The sequence below is a fragment of the Prunus persica genome, chromosome G6 (assembly GCF_000346465.2).
Source record: "Prunus persica cultivar Lovell chromosome G6, Prunus_persica_NCBIv2, whole genome shotgun sequence".
Taxonomy (NCBI): Eukaryota; Viridiplantae; Streptophyta; class Magnoliopsida; order Rosales; family Rosaceae; genus Prunus; species Prunus persica.
In genome coordinates this window covers 7,091,701-7,113,845 of record NC_034014.1, presented here as the reverse complement: position 1 = coordinate 7,113,845, position 22,145 = coordinate 7,091,701, and the positions used below count along the sequence as shown (strand labels likewise).

General features: G+C 36.0%; 2 protein-coding genes across 2 annotated transcripts in view; both read right to left on the bottom strand.

Annotated features, from left to right (window-relative positions):
* On the bottom strand, nucleotides 2,424-6,331 carry LOC18775610 (double-stranded RNA-binding protein 2). The gene is made up of 3 exons (XM_020566531.1): nucleotides 5,349-6,331; nucleotides 4,094-4,313; nucleotides 2,424-3,555 (listed from the first exon to the last, which is right to left on the bottom strand). Exons 1-3 carry the CDS (start codon nucleotides 5,592-5,594, stop codon nucleotides 2,786-2,788), a joined length of 1,236 nt encoding a protein of 411 aa, XP_020422120.1. The 5' UTR covers nucleotides 5,595-6,331; the 3' UTR covers nucleotides 2,424-2,785.
* LOC18775611 (vacuolar fusion protein MON1 homolog) overlaps nucleotides 15,541-22,145 on the bottom strand; it is an 8,035-nt gene continuing 1,430 nt past the window's right edge. Inside the window, exons 2-14 of the mRNA XM_007208672.2 lie at nucleotides 21,221-21,300; nucleotides 21,009-21,080; nucleotides 20,832-20,871; nucleotides 19,942-20,043; nucleotides 19,634-19,755; nucleotides 18,979-19,111; nucleotides 18,747-18,838; nucleotides 18,427-18,508; nucleotides 18,224-18,288; nucleotides 17,786-18,088; nucleotides 17,580-17,671; nucleotides 17,088-17,152; nucleotides 15,541-15,847 (exon numbers count right to left, since the gene is read on the bottom strand). Of these exons, the coding sequence (XP_007208734.2) occupies nucleotides 15,752-15,847; nucleotides 17,088-17,152; nucleotides 17,580-17,671; nucleotides 17,786-18,088; nucleotides 18,224-18,288; nucleotides 18,427-18,508; nucleotides 18,747-18,838; nucleotides 18,979-19,111; nucleotides 19,634-19,755; nucleotides 19,942-20,043; nucleotides 20,832-20,871; nucleotides 21,009-21,080; nucleotides 21,221-21,300 (1,344 nt within the window). The 3' untranslated portion in view covers nucleotides 15,541-15,751. The remainder of the gene's footprint in view (nucleotides 15,848-17,087; nucleotides 17,153-17,579; nucleotides 17,672-17,785; nucleotides 18,089-18,223; nucleotides 18,289-18,426; nucleotides 18,509-18,746; nucleotides 18,839-18,978; nucleotides 19,112-19,633; nucleotides 19,756-19,941; nucleotides 20,044-20,831; nucleotides 20,872-21,008; nucleotides 21,081-21,220; nucleotides 21,301-22,145) is intronic.

Here is a 22,145-nt window from a genome sequence, read left to right as displayed (position 1 = left end):
TTGGTACACATGATTGACCCCCTAGTTTACATCATTTCACTCTTCCATGCTCTGTTCTTTTCCCACCCTAAAGCTTTTAACCCACAAATGGATGAAGATGTAACAGCTGGTTAGGGTTTTGCTCAAGTAAAATTTGAAGCCACTTTGCCCTAGAGTGAAAATTTCTAGCATACAACACATATATGCAATCAATATTTCTTTCTAAATCACTTTTTACATGTTAGTCAAGAATACACGGCGCTTTTTTTATAATCGCTTTTCATATGCTGGTTACGTAATCAGTCACCGTAAAAAAAATAAAAGAAAAAGAAAAAGAAAAAAATGCCATATGCAAAATAGAATTTCTAGAAGAGGGGTACCCCTAAGACCACTATTCTAAGCACTATATGACAAAGTCCTTTTTGAGAGCATTGGATCTAGCGATCAACTTTAGCCAAAAAGAAAGTAATCCATTATATAACTACCTGACTTTAACAGACCTTTAATTACGAAAAAAAAAAAATACACATAAACTAGGCACTTTGATTTTATAAAACACATAGATCTAAATCCTAACTTTAAAGGGATCCAATTTAAAACATAAGTTTCTTCATGTTCTTCTCATCTCAGGATGCTTCAAGATCTGGTCATGGCTGATTCCTCTTCATCAGAAACTGATGTGGAGTTTGACTGTGGAATATATGGATGAACTTAAAAACATGCATTAAATGAATTGTACCCACAAGATTTGCAAGACAAAGTTGTAGTTGATTTGGACCACTGCACCATAAAATCTAGTTTGATTTGATGACACTTGTTTAAACCCTAAATAAATTTACCAAGCCTCTATTTACTGTGGTTGAATTTACCTATTCACTTGGGGTGTCTTGAGAAATCTGTCCAGTACCAATTGGTGCACTTTTTATAACCAAGCAAAGTGGGTAAAAATATTACCTGCAGATTCTGATGCAGCAATTGAAGTGGGATGATTTTGTATAGTTTCCTTTCCTCTTTCAATAATGAACCATTTCCACCTAAAATTAAAGATTGATGGGATTCATTGGCTGGTTGGTTGAGGGACATGACAGATTAACAGGTGGTAAAGGACAGTATGGTTTGAATGACAATAAATGAGTGAGAATAACCATTTTCATATAAAGCATTCATCTCTCTACCCTCTGTTTTGCTACATTTTGGTATTCTGGTTCCTTCATTTCAAGAAATTAAGGACATGCTTTGCTTTAAGCTTGCTTTCAAAACCTTGTGGTCCATTTAGGTGTGACCACATTCAAGAATAGGTAGATGGAAAAAGAGCAGAAGACTACCATATATATATACACACCACAGTCTTTATGTTCACAGAGTTAAGAACAAAATCCTTGTGGGGGCATTACCAAATAATACTAAGAAGAGACAAAAAATATTATATAGGACTTGAAAGACTATCTGGGTTTGAATTTTTTTTTAATATTTATAATACAAGCGTTAGTCTTAACTACAAGGGAGAGGGAATTTCTCACATACACACTGTCTAGGTGCCATGGGAGTTCGAACTTAATACCACTTATTTGCAAATCAATGCTCTTTTTCACTAGGCTAAACTTTGTTGGCCCTGTGTTTGATTTGTTCTACATATTAAGAATATGTTCCCAAATTATAATGTTTTTGCATTGAAGATAGGTGCTCCATATTATCTTTCATATCATTAATAATAACAAGCCAATGCTCTTTCAAAAAATGCTTGAATTCTTAGACTGACTTAAAATTAAGTACTCTCTCTCATATCAGTTTTTATGAATTTGAAGAGGTAGGGAATTCCAATCCAACCAAACAGACCATAACATGCATGTAGAACTCCAAATGTTTGATCCCTTCCATTAAGGTTTTGGATCCATGGGTGCATTATTGAACCCTCCCACAAACCCTCATTAAAGCATTTCCAAAAAATCCAACTTCCATGTTCACTTTCTCATGTGGGAGTGGACAACTAGAATTTCATATATATATTTTTTTCCCTCAACACTGATCATGTGTGTGGACAAGGACAACAACCATAAAGCCTTCAACTTGGCATGCTGGGCTTGAGAAAACCTTTTCCACGTTGTTGTGGGAGAACCAACCCAAATGAAGTATGGTTTTGAGGAAAGGATTGGGCCCAGATATCCCGAAAAGCATTGGGCTATCTGTGCATCCAATGACTTTTCCATGTGTTAATTCAAAATAGGCCTAAGCATGTAACTTCACCCACAAGGCTCAAATTCAAATGGTAAAAATGCATGGCAGAAACACTAATTCAAAGAATGATTAGATTGATTCACTTGAATTTTTGATATGCAAGGGTGTTCATATATAATAAATAAGAGATCAACCCAAACTGTAGGATCCACAATTGAGAACTCCTGTTGATTTAATTTTTTGATCAGCCTGTTGTCACATTAAATATATTTTCCCCTTATATACTTGAGAAATTTGAATTACTAATATAATATGCTATATCATGTCTCCTCCCTCCCTAATCTCCAGCACAAAGCTCTTCTTCAATGGCATGAATATTACAACTAAATGCAGAATTTAGTAACTGGAGCAAAACTGACATAGCTACTCTTAAATCGCATAAATATGAGATTGCTAATTCTAAACCAACCTGCCAACTTGTACCTTTAAACAAAACAAAAAAGGGTAGAAGATTAAGAAAAGATGGGCAAGAAAATAAAACACATATAATAAGATGAGAAATATGACAAAACAAACTTAAGGGCAACACAACTATTTTTCCTCCCATACACTAAGTTCTTCCCGATCACCATCAAATTTTTAGTTGTTCCAAGCTTTGCACTGTCTTGGATTCCTGCAAACTGTTTGAAGATGCGCTTCCAGTTTCCTCTACTTGAGCTATCAAATCATTCTGTGGGGAAGAAGCAATAACAGCAGGAGGATCTGCTTTCCGAATGACTGGAAGATCTTCTTTCACAATGATTGGAGGATCTTCTTTCCGGGTGGTTGGTGGATCATCTTTTCTAATCGGTGGAGCAGAAAATACAGGCACAGCCTGCCTCATAGTGACAGGTGGAGCCACTCGTAGTGGTGGGACACGCATTGCCTGGCAGGGCATCACAGGAGGTGGCGGAAGTGGTGGTGCCGAGAACACAGGCACTGCTGTCCTTATTGTCACTGGCGGTGCAATCCCATGGCAAGGAGTCCTCAATTGTCGGATGGGAACATAGGGAGCTGCTCCTGCAGCAGGGAATCTATGGGGACGCAAAACACGGCTTTCTAGTGGAGAAGGCTGTGATGATGGGATACGATTATCATTTGTTGCATTTGATTGGAGTCTGCTGCGAGGAGCTTGCTTTTGGCAAATTAAGGGCAGTATTTTTGAGGTGTGAGCAGATGGAGGCTGTGGACTTGTAGGTCTGGGGTTATGAACTGGAAACTTCTTCGGAAATAGTATTGGAGCAGTTGGATTTGCCATCTTTTCCTTCAAACGATAAGTGAGCAAGGCTCGTGCTATAGTAATTTGTTCCAGCTCATCATTGTTCTCTGGTTCAGATGAAGAACTTGCAGTTTCCTTTGCCACTGGCCAAAAGAAAACATGTGATTCAAGTTAACGCAGAAGTTCCTAGACATTCATCTGGACTCTCCAAAATTATGTCACCAAGCTTACAACTTTAATATGTAAAGATAACACAGAGGTAAACTGCTCCATTTATATTTTATTTATTTTTTGAACAGAAAAAAGAACATGATGTGTAAGAATGACTTCAAAGAGGAGCATAGGGGCATAAGTGACATCAATTTCATAGATGAGTTCAGAATTATAATGAGTTGCTGAAGATGCCTTAATATCATACAGATAGGAATGATAAAAATTCAGAAACCCTTTAAGGTCGCAATAACTGAGAACATTAAAAACTAAGCAAGAGCTCCAATGAAGACTGTTGTTTAATGCACCAAATAAGTTTTAGCATCAAAAAAAGCACCAAATTAGTTCAAAAAACTTGATTAAGATGGATCTTAAAGTAAAATCAAATTCCAACCATGGGGTAAGGATCTAACTATATGTTGTGTAATTCGTAAATGTAATGGGATGAATATAAGCCTGACCACCACTCACATTGCTTCAAAGATGACCAAGCTGCCATTGCTGCATTCTTCTCAGCTTGTTTTTTGTTCTTAGCAGGTTCCCCTGTAAATGTGATTCCAGCCAATTCAACTGTCCCAGTGAAAACAGGTAGGTGGCCAAGGCCAGACCTGAACGTTGTGTACTGCGGTAATGGAGCTCCAACTCTTTGAGCAATTTCCTGCAAGAGGTTCTTGTAAACCCCCGTCTCATCCTGAGAAAATTAAGGCCTTATCAGTATCAAGACAACATAACTAATTAAAGTACAAAAACATTGTATACGAATAATCAAAGTGCACCATGCAGATTGAAAGTGACAATGACATTGGGAAAATTACACTGACCCGATAAAACTAATAATATTTGGTAGCAAAATTTTAATTTCAGCAATACAATAACCAATGTTTCCAAGATTCGTTTGAAAGGGAACATAGTTTAGGTGTCCTATCAATTTGCAACCAACCCAAAAAGTTGATAAGGCATGGAAACAAAGTTTAGTGGGCATTTCAACTTCCTTGATACCTATTAATCCAACTAAAATGCATTCAACTTCCATCAAAAACTACACTGTCAAGTTTGATGAGATCAAATTTCCTCCCAATACACCAATATCATTAGTATGAAGAATTGAAACAATTCCCTATAATATCATTAGTATGAAGAATTTTAAAAAAATAAAAATAAAGACTTCCTCTGTTTTCTCGGCAACCAATCAGGCGGTCAACGAGGAAGAACAGGTTCCATAAAGTTGACTCTCGAAACCCACATTTTTATGACCAAAATACCCCCTGTTGAATGATTTAATTACTGACATTTCCATTTCACACGGTGGTCAGCTATTCAGAATTCAGAGAATCTAACTGCATTTTAAGAACCCCAAGTACAAAAAGAAGGGGGTTACTTCCGTCATTACCCAAGTTCCCAACCCCAAAGCCCCATCCCGGTCGGCCAGTGATCTACACCTCCGACTCCCACACAACTCCTGTGCTCAGGACAAGCTTGATCACTTGCACGGCGCACATTAGCAACACAAATACAAAAAGAAAACCAAAACTAAAAATTAAAAAACAAAATTTAAATTTAAATTTTTTGAAGTATTGTTTTCAATTGCGAGTTCAGAAACTAAATTATCAGTGAGAAAGCGAGCAAACAACCAAAAGCCACCGAGCGGCGACTGAGAACCACGCGCGCAAAACCCTAACGTAGCCCTAACGGCGACAGGAGAAGGAGACAGAGAGAGAGAACTGACCAGAATCCTAGCGGCGAGAGAGTGAGAGGGACCGCGATTGGAGAGGTAGTTGAGGGCGACCTCGGCGGCGGAGTGCTCGGCCTGACGGAGGGTGGAGCAGTACTGAGGGCTCTCGAAGATCTCGCCGTTAAAGTTGACGGTGGCCTTGAACCTGGGCGCGTGGTCTGGACCTTCCCGAATGCACGTGTAGGAAGGCAAATTGAAGCAGCTCCTTTGGGCCAGCTCTTGCAGCTGGTTCTTGTACATTTCTCCGCCCCTTACTCTATCCTGCCTCTCTCTCTCGCTCTCTGTCTCCCACCCGACTCTTCTCGGAGCCCCGAGTTCGGGTGCTATAATGGGAGGAGCCCGGATCGGATCGGCGCCGATTTCGGGTCGGGTCGAAGCTGGGTTTGGGTTTTGAGGGGCCGGCGAGAAATGGGACCGGCTAAGATCAGAGGTTTTTAGGGTTTTTTTGGGGTGGGGATGTGAAATTGAGTTTGAAAGAGAAAGAGGTTTGGGGCTTTGGAGTTGGGGGATGTGAAGCTGAAAAAAGCAGAGAGAGAGAGAGAGAGAGAGAGAGAAGAGAGAGAGGGAGGGGGGGGAGAAAAGAGGAAGGAGGGGGGGTAATATTTTGGAGAGTGGAGTTTTTCTTTTTGGGATGTAATTATAAAATATTGGGGGAGTTTAATTAAATAATGGGGTTTTATTGCTGGGAGTCAACTGAACGTTAGGCTGCATGGGCTCATGGATGTGATCTTTTCCTAGATTTTCTCATTTTCTTTATTTCTCTTTCTTGTTGTTTTCCTTCTTTTTCTCATTTTTCATTTTTTACATTTCTCCACCTTTTTATCAATTAACTCTTAGCTTAATAGTATCTCTTCTCAACTACTGAGGTTGTTTCAAACTTGAATTTGAACTTTTGGTAGACTTTATTACCAGTTACTAATCACCAGTTAAAAGCATTCAATTTTTCTTCTTAGGAAGTAGAGAAAATATGATACTTTTTATATAATGAGCGTCTTACATGCGCTGATTAGGCGCGCTTGTCAGTTCCTAATTTTAGAAGTTTTTTCAAACTTGAGTTTAAATTTTGTAGACTTCATTGCCAGTTACTAATCATCAGTTAAGAGTATTCAATTTTTCTTCTTAGGAAGCAGAGAAAATTTGATATATAGTATTTTTATACAATGAGTGTCTCACATACGTTGATCAGGCGCGCGCTCGTCAATTCCTAATTTTGGAAGTTGTTTCAAACTTGAGTTTAAATTTTGTAGACTTCATTACCAGTTACTAACCATCATTTAAGGGCATTCCATTTTTCTTCTCAGGAAGAGGAGAGAGTCTGATATATATAGTCGTTTTATACGACGAGTGTCTCACATGCATTGGTCAAGTTCGCTGGTCAATTATTACACATGATCAAGCTTCGGATATCATCTTACCTATTGCCTATGTACACAACATGTGTCTTACATACACTGGTTATAACTTAGCAAAGTTGTTCTGTTTTATACGAGTGTCTCACATGCATTGGTCACGCACGCTGGTCAAATGATTAGTGCATGACCAATGCATGTGAGACACTCGTTGTATAAAACATAACAACTTTGCATAAGTTATATCCAACGTATGTAAGACACCCGTTGTGTACATCGGCAATAGGTAAGATGATATCCAAAATTTGCTCCTGTGTAGAATTTGCATTTATGGTTACCAATCATCTCCTGCATAATTGACATTTATTTTGCATAATGATATTTTAAAAATTTGTTTTTATTATCGTGGAACCGTATTTAAAAAAATTAATAACTTTTATTTGAATAATGTTGGAAAATGTCAAGTTTTTTTCTAGGATTTAAAAAGTATTTGTTAAAAGGTAGTGATTTCCACACTTTAATTTTGTACATTTGCAATCATTTTCCTTGTTTTTACAATTTTATCTTCTTGTTTCTATTGAACTATCAAAACATGAAAGTAAGAGGGAGATGCAAGTATATAAAATAGTGTCACCTAATTAATTGGTATATAATACAAAAGATAAACAACGTCTGGTCCCTTAATTTACTTTCCAATTTTTATGTAGAGAAGCTAATACTGATGCTGCACATAGATTGGTAAAGTTTGCCTTGTCTAAAGAAGTGTCTTTGTTTTGGGTAGAGGAGCTCCTGATTTCATTCAGAACGACATGTTATTTGATTTTGTGATTGTCCATGCTTTCCTTTAAAAATTAAAAAACAATGTATTTAAGTTTGTTAAAAATAATTTTGGGCAGTGTGCTTGTCCTCTTGCACTTCAGTTTGATCTCCCTTCCAGTGTATTAGAATAGTTTATAATATTAATTTTGTAATAATTTAAAAAAAAACATTTCATGGTAATAGGTTTTGTAAGGAAACTCAATGGATTTTCCCATTCCTCCATTTCATAGGTATCTTATTCCAATTTATAACATGCTTACTTATTTAGAACGAGGGAATTAAGAAATTAGGAAACTTAGAAATAAGGGAAGTAAGGAATAAAAATTGGATCAACTATCTTTCCTTAATTGATCTAATTCCTGGTTTTGAAGATATTGAATTACATGTTTTATAGTGAAATTTTTATGTTTTAAAAAATATGGGAAAGTCAGAAATTAGAATTATTTATTTTCTTCTCATGCTCATTCTTAATTAGTAAACATGCTATTTCTCTATAATAATAAAAAGACGTAAACATGCTATAAAAGTTAATCCATTTCCAAGATGTATACCAAATATAGGAATGAAATCTCAAACTTAAAACATGAGAAAAGAAACGAACCACTAATAATGAGATGAATGAGTCAAAAAATACTGCCATCACAAAACTGTTTTTGTTTACAGAAGGATGTCATGATAGTCTAGTTTTTAATATGGACATTCCAAAAAAAGAAAAAGAAAAAGAAAAAGAAAAAAGGGTATTTAATTAAATGCAAGTAAAGACTGAGTGCTGTACCGCAATTTAGATAAACGTCAATTTGCGACCCTATGCTTTGGCTTGCGTACATATACACCCAATTTATTTCTGTAAATCTTAACTTCATTGATTAGAAAACAGTAGCTACCTGTTTTCCGTTGATTTGAAAACAATAGCTACCTGTGCTGTTGCCAATTTCAGGCAAAGAGGTAAACATATAACCGAATATTAAAAAAAGTGTATAATGTTATATGGATCATATTTGCAGGCGGCGGGAGACGGTGAATTTGAATTTGTTACTTCTTTTAACATTAAGAAGAGATGTAATACTAGATCGAGTTTTAAGAGACGTTTGAGTTGACCAAACAGAAATATGATTGATTCATATGCAACTATGTGCTCTATATGAGTAAATAATGCAATCTTACCAATCTCCAAAGCATGATGTTGTACTAACAATTAACCAATTATAAGGCAAAAATGAAGTGACCCTCTCCATGTATCCAACCGCTAAATGTGTTGGAGATGAAGCCTTGTCAATGTAGATTATAGACCAATCGAAATTGGTCCCTATGAGGAACAATTATGGAGTTTGGGCCATGCCCTTTTAAACATAATAAATACGACCATCTAATAAATAATACTGTAATCAATCAACATATGAGTACTTTCTTTTTTCTTGTTTTGACAATTCATGAGAAACAACTACATATGAGCATAATTATAGGTTCCCTTTCTAGCTAAAAGGATTTGAATAATGCATGGCTAATCACATGTTAGTCTACCCGTGAATGAAACATTTCTCATTTTTGAGAAGAGGAAGGGCTACCTCTATTATAATTTCTCCTCTTACAGTACAGTAAAGCTCAATTCTATTACTTTAAATTTCTCATAAACTCGCGTATTTTATTGTTGAGAACAACAACTCGAATTAGTGGTGTATTACATGAAGACTACTTAGCGAAAGGTTGAGGACAAACAGTTACTAGGCGGCTTGCCGTGGAACGGAATATGTCACTCTCGGTGCAAGGCAACCAGTCGGGCATAGATGGGTTAACGGGCGGCTTATGAGGTTCACATATTGTTTGTTTGTATTTCTAGTCCTATTTGATTATGTTATGGGTTTCCGGATTATTCCTATAGGGTTGTGTGACTTGTTTAGCAGAGCTAGGGTCTTGGAGACGCCTATAAATATATCCTTAAGGTCTTGTTTGGTTCATGGAAAAGGAGACTTGAGGATGAGAAATCAATTGCTTTTCCATGTTTAGTAAGTCCAGACATGAGAAATCGTTGCCTGGCCCATGGGAAAATAAGGAGGAAAATGAAGTCATCCTCCCAACTTGGGTTTTGTTTTCCCTTCTCATGAGAAAGTTTGGGAAAATGAGCCAATATTAAATAATAAAAATTCAAGACCATTTTGTCCCCATTAACAATTTAGAATTACAATATATCATTAAATGTATTTTTTTATTTGATTTAATATGAATATAATTGAAAATTTATACAAATTTTATTTTTCATTCCTACTCAAAACAGACATGGAAAAGGAAATAAAGTGATATCTCTCGGTTACTTTCCCAACATTACCAAACGTGGGAAATGAATCTTCCATTTTCCATCACTTGGGAAATGACATGGGAAATGATTTTCCCTCAAATTCGTTCCGTGAACTAAATGGGCCTAAGTGTAGTAACTTAGCTTATCAAGGTTACGAGATGTAACCTTTAGGCCCCATTTGGTTCATGAGAAATGGGGCTTGGGGATGGGAAGGGAAATTAATTGGTTTCCCATGTTTGGTAAGTCCATGTATGAGAAATCGTTGTCTGACACATGGGAAAGTAGGGGGAAAGTGAAGTCTTCCTCCCAACTTGAGTTTTGTTTTCCCTCATCATGGGAAAGTTTGGGAAAATAAGCCAACATTAAATACACATTTTTCATGACCATTTTGTCCCCATTAACAATTTAGAATTACATTATATCATTAAATGCATTTTTTTTAAATTTAATTTAATATGGGTATAATTGGAAAATTATACAAAGTTTGTTTTCCATTCCTACTCAACAGTCCCGATCTCTTGGACCACAGGAGTCCAAGAGATTGTGGTCATCCACCGTTGGATATTAATCTAATGGTTCAAAAAAGTTTCTTAAAAGGAGTGCTAGAGTGAGTAAACCGTTGAATTTACATCCAACGGTGAGTAACCACAAATCTCTTAAACCTATGTAGTCCAAGAGATCGAGACTGTCCAACTCAAAATAAACATGGGAAAGGAAATAAAGTTATATCTCCTATTACTTTCTCAACATTACCAAACATGGGAAAGAAAATTTTCATTTTCCATCCCTTAGGAAATGACATGGGAAGTGATTTCCCCTCAAATCCATTTTGTGAACCAAACATGACTTTAGGGTGTGAGCTTTTAGGTGTATGTGAATTCTCTATTGAAAAAGGTTGATATAGTGAGATTGTTTGAGAGTGTGGAGGTAGAAAGAGGCCACTTCCTCTTCGTTTTAATTTTGTTACCTTCATAATGGATCATCGCCATATCGTCAGTCGAGGGGTAGCCTAGGCTGAAGTGAACCTTGTAAAGCCCTTGCATTGTTTACTTGTTGTTTTATGTATCTACTTTTTTGTTGGTTGTTTGTGCGATCTAAGGCTAGGAATTGTTTGAAATTCCTAACAATTGATATCATCGTGAAAGATGATATGAAAGGAAAAAAAAAACTCAACTGCTTACAATGTGCACGAGTACTAGTTGGGGAATCATCATAAGAGGTTTGGTCCTCTGATTTGGTAATTCTTCAGAGATAATCCTAGTGAAGAGGATTGTTTAGCTCTCATGTTTTCTCATGCATCTATGTTATTCTTATTGTCATTGGTACAACTTGTGCTATATTGGTGGAGGCAGTGGTGAATTCATGATTTCTTTTTTATGGGGGCAAGAAAATACTATTGTAAAGCCACTAATAATGAAGATCAGTCGACTCTTTAATGTAAGAAAACAAACATATTCATGCACAAATTAGTAACCCAACATATTCTACCTCGTTTCTCTATTGACGACCCAAAAAGGAGAAAGAGAAGAGTGAGTCTAGAGAACAAGAAGAATAACATAAGTAGAGGAGTAGAGCATGTTGCCCCATTGCACCCCTCCTTAGTCTTCTTTAAGGCAATTTATCAAACAACTGGCCCTTATTAAATACAAAACTTCATAAAAAAATTGGCACCTTCATAGGTAAATAATATAATTGAGTGAGGGCAAGTACTTTCATTGGACCTTAATGGATACGCCAATAGGTGGAGGGTGGGTTTCTTTTCCCCTATTTTTCTATGTGCCCGGCAACCATTTCTACCGCTCTGCATACATCACTGCACTTCCACTTGACACATATCGTAATGATAAACGGCTCATCTCGCCATGACCTTCTCTTAAATTCTCAAAACTTCTATCGCTCCACCCCCGCATGGGCAGAAAACCCATTGATGTCTTAGCTGTGCTGTTTATGCTTAGACTTACTAAACATGGAAAATTATTTGATAAATAATTTCTCATTTCTAAGACCCATTTTCGATGAACCAAACACACCCTTATAAATTGACAAACACAACTAGAAAGTTATGAACCATTACACCATTAACCTATTTCTTCATTTAAATATAAACTCAACAATTGATATTTTACCTAGCACTCAGAGGGCCCCTTGTTTACTTACATAGATGCCAAATTGATATCGTGTGGATTTTTTTGATAAAAAGGCGATATAATTTTATTAGATCAATAGGAATAATACTACAAAAGGCGCATGCTGTAAAGGGAGCCATCCTAATAACTAGGGTAGGCATGGGTTGGGTTGGGTTGGTTGTAGTCCCAACCCGTAACTCAACCCAACATATAACGATTTATGATTTCTTGAACCCAAGAATCGCTCATTTTTAGGCTAACTCAGCCTACTATGATCGGGTTAGGCGGTTCAGTCGAGTTGACTTGAAATTGTGCCCACCCTTACTAATAACAAGATGGTAGACATTGGTAAAACTTCCCCAATTACCTGAGCCAATTGAAAAGTTGAAACGATTTAGAGACAACCACTTTCGAAAATAACTCTTCTATAATCCCTTAAACAACCATAATTTCCCCCGAATCTAGTCCAATGGCATTAAGGACAAAAATTAACTGCTAACCGGCATGACTCTCCTAGAAAGACTAAGAACACCCAATAAACTCAAAAAACACATAAAACTCATAGAATTTATGGACTTTATTGAACAAACTAAACCAAAATAAAAAAACTAAAACAATGCCGGAAAAAGGAAAAATCAATTGTCGCTAATCTTTGTTCAAGACATGACATAGAGAGGGCAACTTAGTTACTCCAGGACTTCAATGCACCAATAAGCAGCGACCTACCATAATCAAGCCGCAACACTTCAAAGAGTAATCTCGCAAAATATGGCACAATCAAAGCCAACCCAAATCTGAGACAAAAAATCTACTAAAAAAAAAGTAGATCCACATAATTTACATCAAAAGTCGAAGAACACCAAAGGTAAGAGCTTGGCTTCCTGAGAAAATTGTTGTTTTATGAGGTTATAAGTGGAGGGGAGTCCGCATGGATTTAAAAAAGCCATATAAACAACATAATATAATCAGAGTGACGTCGTGTCAAAACCATAGAAACTATATACATATGTGTGGCCTCCACATTCCACACCGGTCAGGTCAGTCCGATCTGCACATACATATAAATTATAATAATTCTTCCCAAGTAAGAGGACCAAGGAATCTCCAACGCCGAGGACGCACAATTACCAAATTGCCCTCGCATTTTTCATAAAGTTAGTTAGGTGCCTGCATGCTTATGAAAGTCTGATTTCAGAAAGGGTGATATGGGCATTATGACGGGTTCGTGGGTGTTCATGGTTTTCAATGGACAAGGTAAAGTGGGGAACAAAAATAAAAATAAAACAAAAACAAAAACAAAAAGGGTTGTTTAATCTCCGAAATTGATGATGTTTGACTAGTGGGAAATCACGAAAATGCCCACTAGTAGTGAGTTAATAATGCTTTTGACGAAAGTGCAGGAAAAACGCGGTTACCAAGTCCACAAAAGAAGATGAGACTCGCTAGTAGTAAATGAAAAAGTTTGAAAAAAGCCTCCCCACTCAATTAATTCTTAACTTTAAAATCTGTTGCGGATGATGATGGAATTTAATTAGGCATTTAATGATGTATGTAGTAGCTACCATCATGTTCCACATCAAAAATAAAAATAAAATATAAATTATTTTGTTGCATCTCTCCCTGTGAAGGTCTACACTAGAAATGAGTTTGATCAAAGTCAATGGAGTTTTTCCGATCCAATTTTTTTTTAAAAAAGTCAATGGAGTTTATTTAAAGAGGTACATACATTATTACATGAGAGCACAATTCAAAAATAAAAAAATCTACACAATAATGGTACTATGTCATCATAAGGATTTGATATGATTAGCCATTCCAACATATATGTTTTTAGCAATACTTTTTAAACTATAGTAGAATTTACTCGGCGTGGAGAGGGGAAAAACTCACACACGAATACTGTAGGGACTTGAATTTATGATTACTTTAAAGCACATCAAAAACCTGGACTAATCCAACTATTCATTGGACATTATTAATTTTTCCCTTAAACTAAAATGAAAATTCTCAATTTTAATACACTTCATATTGTAACAAAAAGAAAATTATATAATTTCGTTTAATTATCATATATAGGAATAAATTTTCTTTGTACAGTTAGATCCACAAGGTTAGTATGAAATGATGTACTATGACAATTCAACTACAATTTTTTTTTTTTGACAACTCACTCTTTGTATGTGTATATGAAGAAATGAACATTGAAAGAAGTAAACAGTATTCTTGTGAAATTTGGCATAACATGTCAATTAAAAATCCTAATTAATGACATGAATGTAACTTTTTTTTTTCTTTTGTGACCACGTGGTAATGTGACGGTCACACTTTAAAATTTATCATCGACAATGATCAACACCTTTCTCCCTAAACCTCAAGGCCTCAACTACTTCATTACATTACATCATATCCACTCTCTCTCTCAAGGCTTCAAGTACAAAAAGAAAAGGCTACTACTACAACTTACAAGGCTATATATATGAGTACTGTTCAAGTGGACCGCTTTCATTAATCCCATTACACAGAGACAGAGCGACCATTCCTCCATTAATAGAATACAACTTTTCTTTTTATTTATTTACTTCACTGTTTCCCTGTGGGACGGATGTATGATAGCAGCAAATCCTAATATAAATACAGGAAAGGGAGGTCCAGGTCCTTTAAATTAAATCACTTTCAGTCTCAGCAGCATCACCAAGAAGAAAAAACAGAAAAAAAGAAAGAAAAGACTAGACCTTTTTAAAGTAACCATGGTAGAAAAACCATGTGTGAAGTCAATGCTCAAACAAACACCAGTTGCTTCATGTAAAGGGAAACACCAAATCATATCGATATGATTAATATTCACCGCTGGACCCTCGTATTAATGATTTTTAATGATTTTACAGCAAACATTCAAGCTCCCTGGCTTCTCTAGCCTCAAGAGGAAGAACAACAATAAGGATCTCTAACAATATTGCATTTTTAGACCACATTAGTGCACTCATTATGTGACGCGTGATGTATCAGTTGTCGATTGGTCATATACAATTTATAATAACCGAAGTAATAAAGTGAATTCTATCTGTGATGTATTAGTTGCCGATTGATCATATACAACTTATAATAACCGATTATAATAAAGTGAATTCTATCTGTTACATAACGCGGTTCGCTAATGTCATTGTTATGTGAATATATATTTTAATTTAGAATTCTTCAGAACCCCACATCACAAGTGTTTTGCAGATGAGTAAACTATGACTTTGGAACTTAATGGTTTACAGCAAAAAAGGGTTTTGCGCATTATCCTCCAAAAGTTTATTTAGCTGGGAAACGGCAATCAAGGATTATGAGCCTTCTGAGTGGGAGGGTAGAAAGCAAGTGGGTTTTACCACATCAAGGGCTTCAACTTTATTTTGAACATTTGCTTACCAGGATAATAAAAAGAAGAAAGAAAACAGTAAAAAATGAGCCCGAAAAGCGACGAAAGATTATGACATGGTCCATGGTTCAACAACACATGTGATATGGATAAAACAAAAAAACAAAAAAAGACCCTAAAATGTATTTTTGAGCAGTCGGCAAACAGATTAGAGCTGTTTCTTACCCAAAAAAAAAAATTACGGGTAAAACAAATATATTACCGTGCTAAAAGGAATTTTTTTATGACTGCTTTTACATTTGTTGACAAATGCCTGCTACAGAGTAGTAATTTATGATCAACATCTCTTGCCATTTCAAATGCATATAAATAAAAAAAATTATGATTTGAATTTTATTAAATAAACAAAGCTATATGGTACATTCTGTGTTACAGAATATAATGGGATATCACCATGAAAAGGGGCTTGCTCCTAGCAAAAAAATCTCGTTTTCCACATCTTTCACCCACTGACAAACCCGATTGCAAGTCTTTATTGCCAATGCCTGTAAACAACCCATACCAATAAAAGTTGATAAAATGAATCTACAGATAAATTCAAATCAGCTATAATGCTTCTCCAGAAAATAATTATTATAGCTAGCCACACAAAAAAAATTATAAAGCTCAAAATTCTTTTATCAAGGAAAGAAGTCCTGAACCCATTTCTGACACTGGCTCGACGAGAAGCTGATTTTCCATAAAGGCATGACTTTCTGTTTTTCACAGGCTAACAAGTGAATGTTACCCGCTGAATCCACCTACCCTAGGTAATACATGTTACCGGGCAAACTTTTCCATAAGGAAATGTCGACCTGCGATGACACATGAATCATACATGGTTGTGAGTTTCATGTACATTGTTGGGTTTGTTTACAATCAGTCTTCTAGTGCTCTAACATAGCCCTCTCAATCATTTTGTTCACATTCCTTCTCACTTTCGCTTTGGGGCTCGCATTATTGCAGTTGCTTCTTACTTTGCTAGCACAGTCTTCTGTTTCACTTATCTGATTTCTTCTTTGTCTATGAGCATCTTTGGTCCACTAACTTGCTTTGAGGTTGCATTAGCCTTATCATAATATATGCAGGGCATCTCTTTGAGGAAAAAATTGTTGAAAACCTCTGAATTAGTTCTAGTATTCTCCTTTTATATTCTGCTTTCTAACCAGAAAGAGATTTCAACCCTCTTTGGATCAGCCATCATCTTTGCCCATCCATTTGTAGATTCTCTCCTAAACTACATCACAGCTCCTCCTCTGAAGATGACTGGCTTCAAATCCCTTCTACAATGGCTAACCTTGTCTTGCCCCAATAGTTCCATAAGTGATAAACTTCATTTAGTAAAAACCCATCTCTTTTCAACTCTTCCCTAATTCTATGTTCGGTTTGGAGAAATGGAGAGAAGGAAAATTAATAAATTTGGATGGAAGTGCATGGATATTCATGGATTCCCCTTCCCTGGGTCCACATTTTGCAATTCACCCAACATGGGAGGGTTGGAGGAGAAAAACTGAAGCAACAAAACATATAGAAGGGCTAATTATACTACTTTACGTACACTGGGACCCACGACTTTACTTTTTCATATCCTTTCCTTCCCTTTTTGTCTAATAAAACCAAACAAGGCACAATGGAAGTAAAAAGGCATCAAACCTTTCCCTTTATTCTCTTTAGCAATGTAAAAGTAGATAAGTATTGCATAGTTGAGCAACGTAAAGAAACAAGAAATCGTAAGTAAAATCATACCTTGTCTGCAAGTGGATCAAAAGCTGCATAAAGCTCAAAATCCTGGGTGACCCAACATAGTAGAACTGAAAAAAAAAAAAAACATATAAATTCATCAGGAAAGCATCATCAAGCTTGTAAACACAAATACATGCAATTGAAGCAAATGTCAACCATGGTACACTATCTAAAATGTAATGGGAAAGAGTACGAAAGAGACATAGTAAAGATCAAGTTTGAAAAACCAGTTATGGCCATAAATTTCAAGGGCTTAAAAACCAAATGTATAGGTTTGAAAATCCATACCTACAAAATACCTTGATTACTGACCTACTAGACGTCTGTCTTTGCAAAACTGACATCAATGTTCAGCTTTGAATTTGACATGATGCAATCATTCTTAAACACCATAGTTTTTAGATGTAGCAATGAGTGCACATCAGAGCAAAACCAAAATTTCAAGTATATCAACATGTTCCACATATGTATGAAGCAGTATGAACTTAAAAGTACCGTAGTTTTCATCTCTTCGAAACTGGGTTTTGTGGGGCCCAATTCCTCGGTCATGCATGGAAGCATAAAGCTTCTGGTAAGCTCTGTATAATCTGCAAGAAGAAGAACTAATTACCTACCAAAAATGGTAAGAGTGACATATGACTTCAATGTGAAGACATTGAAATTTCATGTCTTGAATGTACTAAAAGATTTGGCAGTGGTACCTTTTCTGCTGACGAGGACTACTTATTGGTGGTGAGAACTCAGAAGACACGTACTGATCCAAAAATATACTGCGATATATGAAATGCCAAAGTCCAGCAGGACCACCTACGCCAATATAAGGTTCCCTGAACCTGTCAGGAGAATCTGTTGAAAGCGTGTGTTGACCCAAATGCGGAGAAAAAGATGCAGAACGTGGTAAAGGATCAAGAGGAAGCTCCTCAACACGCATCCCACCATCTATCATGGACCTCTGAATCTCACTGAGAACACTTGACTTCAAAAGGACCATTTCAATACGAATCCTATAAGATCACAGAAAAAATTATATGGGGAGGAAAATATTGGTTAATAATTTGCTATGAACGAGCCAAGATTTGCCACACGAAGCACTCCTACAACAGATAAATATCATTGGTCAAATTCAAACTATAGTATACCTGCAATCCTTGAGATGATAAAAGGCATCTGAACTAGTAGTAAGCAACATCAAGTATGTGTCAGCCTGCCACAAGAAAGTATTTTGTGTCATGTCATCATAACTATGTATAAAACATATATTAAGCACATAAGCTAGCATGAGGCAAAGTAAGTATGCAGTTAAATTTACACAAGAAAATTCATGAACCTAAGTGTCACTCACATCAAGATAATGGACATAAGCATACAAAAATGCCATGGGATTGTATCTAGGCAGGCAAATTGGAGAGAAAGATTCAGATGTCCTGCATAGAGACAAAAAGAGAATTTTAAAACAACTATTGCATCTGAAAGGCTCATAGATCATAATAACTCACTAATTGAAACCATGCCAACAGAAAAGAACAATATATATTGCTTTCAGTGTATCATCTTGTGCTTTATAACTTCAAAACATGTATTGGAAACTAAACAGGTTTCAATTTCCAATTCCCTGTGGCTGCTAAAAGGATGACATATGACTTATCCAATTAATCTACTTGCCTAAATGATTCTGATGCCATGACAAAGTTAGAAAGTAGCAACATGTCATCAGGATGAAGAGAGGCCTTTTGAGCACCAACAAGACTGATGACCTGCAATCAATCAATTTCAAAGTTGTCAGAGTGCCCTAACTTGTAAAAGATTTTTAAATTGTGCCATGAAAAATATTTATAAAAAATGTTCTTAAAAAGATTTTCCCAAGTATAAACATCATGAAGGTGGATGGCAAAACCTTGTGTTTACACATCAGTATTGCAAACAGAACACCTGAATCGGCAACATCTTGCAATATGGCACCTGCAGCTTGCCTTGTCGCATAAGCAAGGGGAAGACAAGTGTATGCATGAAGAAATGTGGCGGGATTCCTGAAAACACAGAAATAAGAAATAGTGCTATAAGCATCATCTGTTTTAGATTTTTTTTTTTTTTTTTTGGGAAGGGGTGGGGGGAGGGGGGTGTGTGTGTGCATCACATTGTCAAGATTTTGACTTTGCTTATCTAACCTTCTTATTAAGTAGAATAGTAATTTTACCACATATCTTCTTAACAGTAAATATCTCTTTATTCAAATTTTACACTCTTCATAAATATATTTTGCAAACTGAACAATCAGTTTAAAACAGATCAGGTTAGAAACGATAGAAATCTTCAACCGGCAAAAGTAACCCCTTCATGGGACATTGGATGATCTATTACTGTCACTACTGGTATAGTTCATCACCGATAGAACAATAATTGTAATGTACGCATACTACTTGTTCACTTGTGAATCAAACCATGAGGAACTATCATAACGGTATATTGGACGGTTTTTCACAACCACCAAAAAAAAAAAAAAAAAAAACATTTCCCAAGTCAGGCAAGCCAAAGGGAGCAGAGAAACAAACCAACTGAAAGAATGGATGAGGGAAGAGAAGACAATATCTGTTCCTCCTAGCAAAGGTGTCATATCAAACTTCGGATTCTTCTCAAAACATCTATTTACTGACTTTGTAAGAATAAGTAGCATCTGCATCCACACATCATAACTAATTAAATAAAGTGCAGTTACTAACATAAGATATTTTATTCCATAAAAAAGGAAAGTACACGAAGAATGTTTAAGTTATTCAATAAATCACTAACAAAATATGACCCAACAGTGACACATAATAATTCACAAAGAATTTTGAGGAAGGGGAAAGTGCAATGCTACCTGACCATAAATAAGTTCCAACTGCATCCTCAAAGACTCATAAGGCTCCTCTGTACAGCTGATGCATACCAAGTAAATTGGTCCCTTGACAAGAAAAACCACCTGAACATCCAATCATTTGATGCATTTAATTTAACTGTTAGTTATAAATGTACACGGTCAAAATGATGTCATTCTAGTTACAAATGTACACAGTCAAAATGATGTCATTCTAGTCTTCCAGAAAAAATAATAATAATAATAACAACTAGAAATTTTGAGGCAAATGAACATTATTTTTTAATGCTTAAGATACATAAGATGATCTGACTCAAGAAAAGATTCACTCATATCCATTCATATAACAAATTTACAAGTACAATCCAAAGGTCCCGGATGAACCCTCAAAAGACTTGGGAGAGCAGGAATCAGCCCCTGTCGGCTAAGGCTTGTTGTGGAATATAAAATGCCACTGTTCCATGCAAGTAAGATTCTCAGTCCCTCTAGGTAGATCTCACTTGATGGATTGTGTAATCAAAAGGAGGAAATGAAAGAGAGTGAGGGCTGATTCTCTAGCAGCTCCCTCTGGGCATCCAATAAGCCCTTCTTTCCCAAGCAATTCTCTTGTGTGCCTTTAACTATGTTTACAGCATAATGAATATATCACTATGATTTCAAACTCTGCCCAAGACAGTATTAGCATGGACTACTCAGCTACACAAATAGTTCAAAATTAAAGTTGACTTTCTGTTCAAGGATGGTAAATAGAACTTTATAGTGATGTTATAAAAGAATTTACAACCAGGAAAATGAAAAGCAGTTCTTTTTATCATCCCAGGAATCAAGGGTTGTTTAAAGAAGAAATAATTTGATGAACAAAAATTTCAAGAGCAGAAAGGAACAAAACAGACCTGATGCTTCCCGGCCCTAACCAGTTTGACATGATCCCCACTGTAAAACAATTAATGAATCACTGTAAGTTCTTTACAATGTCATTATCATTTGTACCTAATAGTAGACAAATAAAAAAATAAAATAAAAAAAGAGATTGTAGAAGACAGCCAACTCAGCAAAATTGAAGTGTCTACCCATTCTCCACGAAGGAAATTATGGCTTGTAATGTTGCTGAAAATCCTGCTAGCTTGTGTTCATCTCCATGTCTGCAATCAAACAAGAGATTCAAGAGAAGACATATATCACCAATACAGAATACAGATAGATAGTTGCACTCTATTTTGCACAGAGAGAAATGTAGATTTTGCACTTCTCTACACAGATAGTCGAGGCAACTGAGACCAACCTGGAATATATTGGTTTTCCAGAGTTACTTAGTATGAAAAAGTGCTTCTTCCTCTTTCTCCATGATAGGGAAGCATCATCCTGCACTTCAATTATAAATCAAGAAGAACATTGCAGTTATCCTTGAAAATCTCTTTGTCATTCAACATAGTAGTGAAATTAAAGTGATGTGCAAGGGACCAATTTATGGGGGGAAAAAAAGACACAGACAACTGTGTATAAATTTCAATCAAGGTCTCTAATAATTGGGTGACCAACTATTTAAGGACTAGAATACAGCAACAATGCGCAATGCACTAAGCGTTTTGAACTTTCTTTCTTCCCTTCATAATTTTTTTGTATGCTTTCATTTTTGCAACTGTGTCTGTCTAACAATGCTCACATATTTATTTCTCCTATCTTAAAGGTAGAACTGTAGAATGCCTGATTACGCATCATATTGCTAAGCAGATAAAACTGCACTAGCAGAATGCCAAGGAAACACAAATTAATGTTTTACAAAAATCTGAAAATGGTTTGACAGATCTAATGTACACACAAGAGACATGAACCCCACTTTGCATATAAGATCATCCTGCATTCAATAGTTATCATCACGTATTATTACTCATCCCACTAACCATGCTAGGGAACCTCAATCAGAGTTTGAATGCCTATTAAAGTGCATGAGTACATGCAAAACTTTGAAAATTGGGAATTAGACAAGTCTATTTACACCTATTTCTGTCAACCAGAGCGCCAAAGCAGCCGTACAATACATTGTTTGTTGTAACTTGTAATATAGCACCCCTATGAGCAAATGTATCCCCCTTGAAATTTGTGTACTATCTTAGATTCTAAATTATTGTCTGATTCTTAATTCTTCTTTAATTGCAGCATTTTGTATTGTAAAACAAAATTACATCCTAAACTTAGATTGACTGATA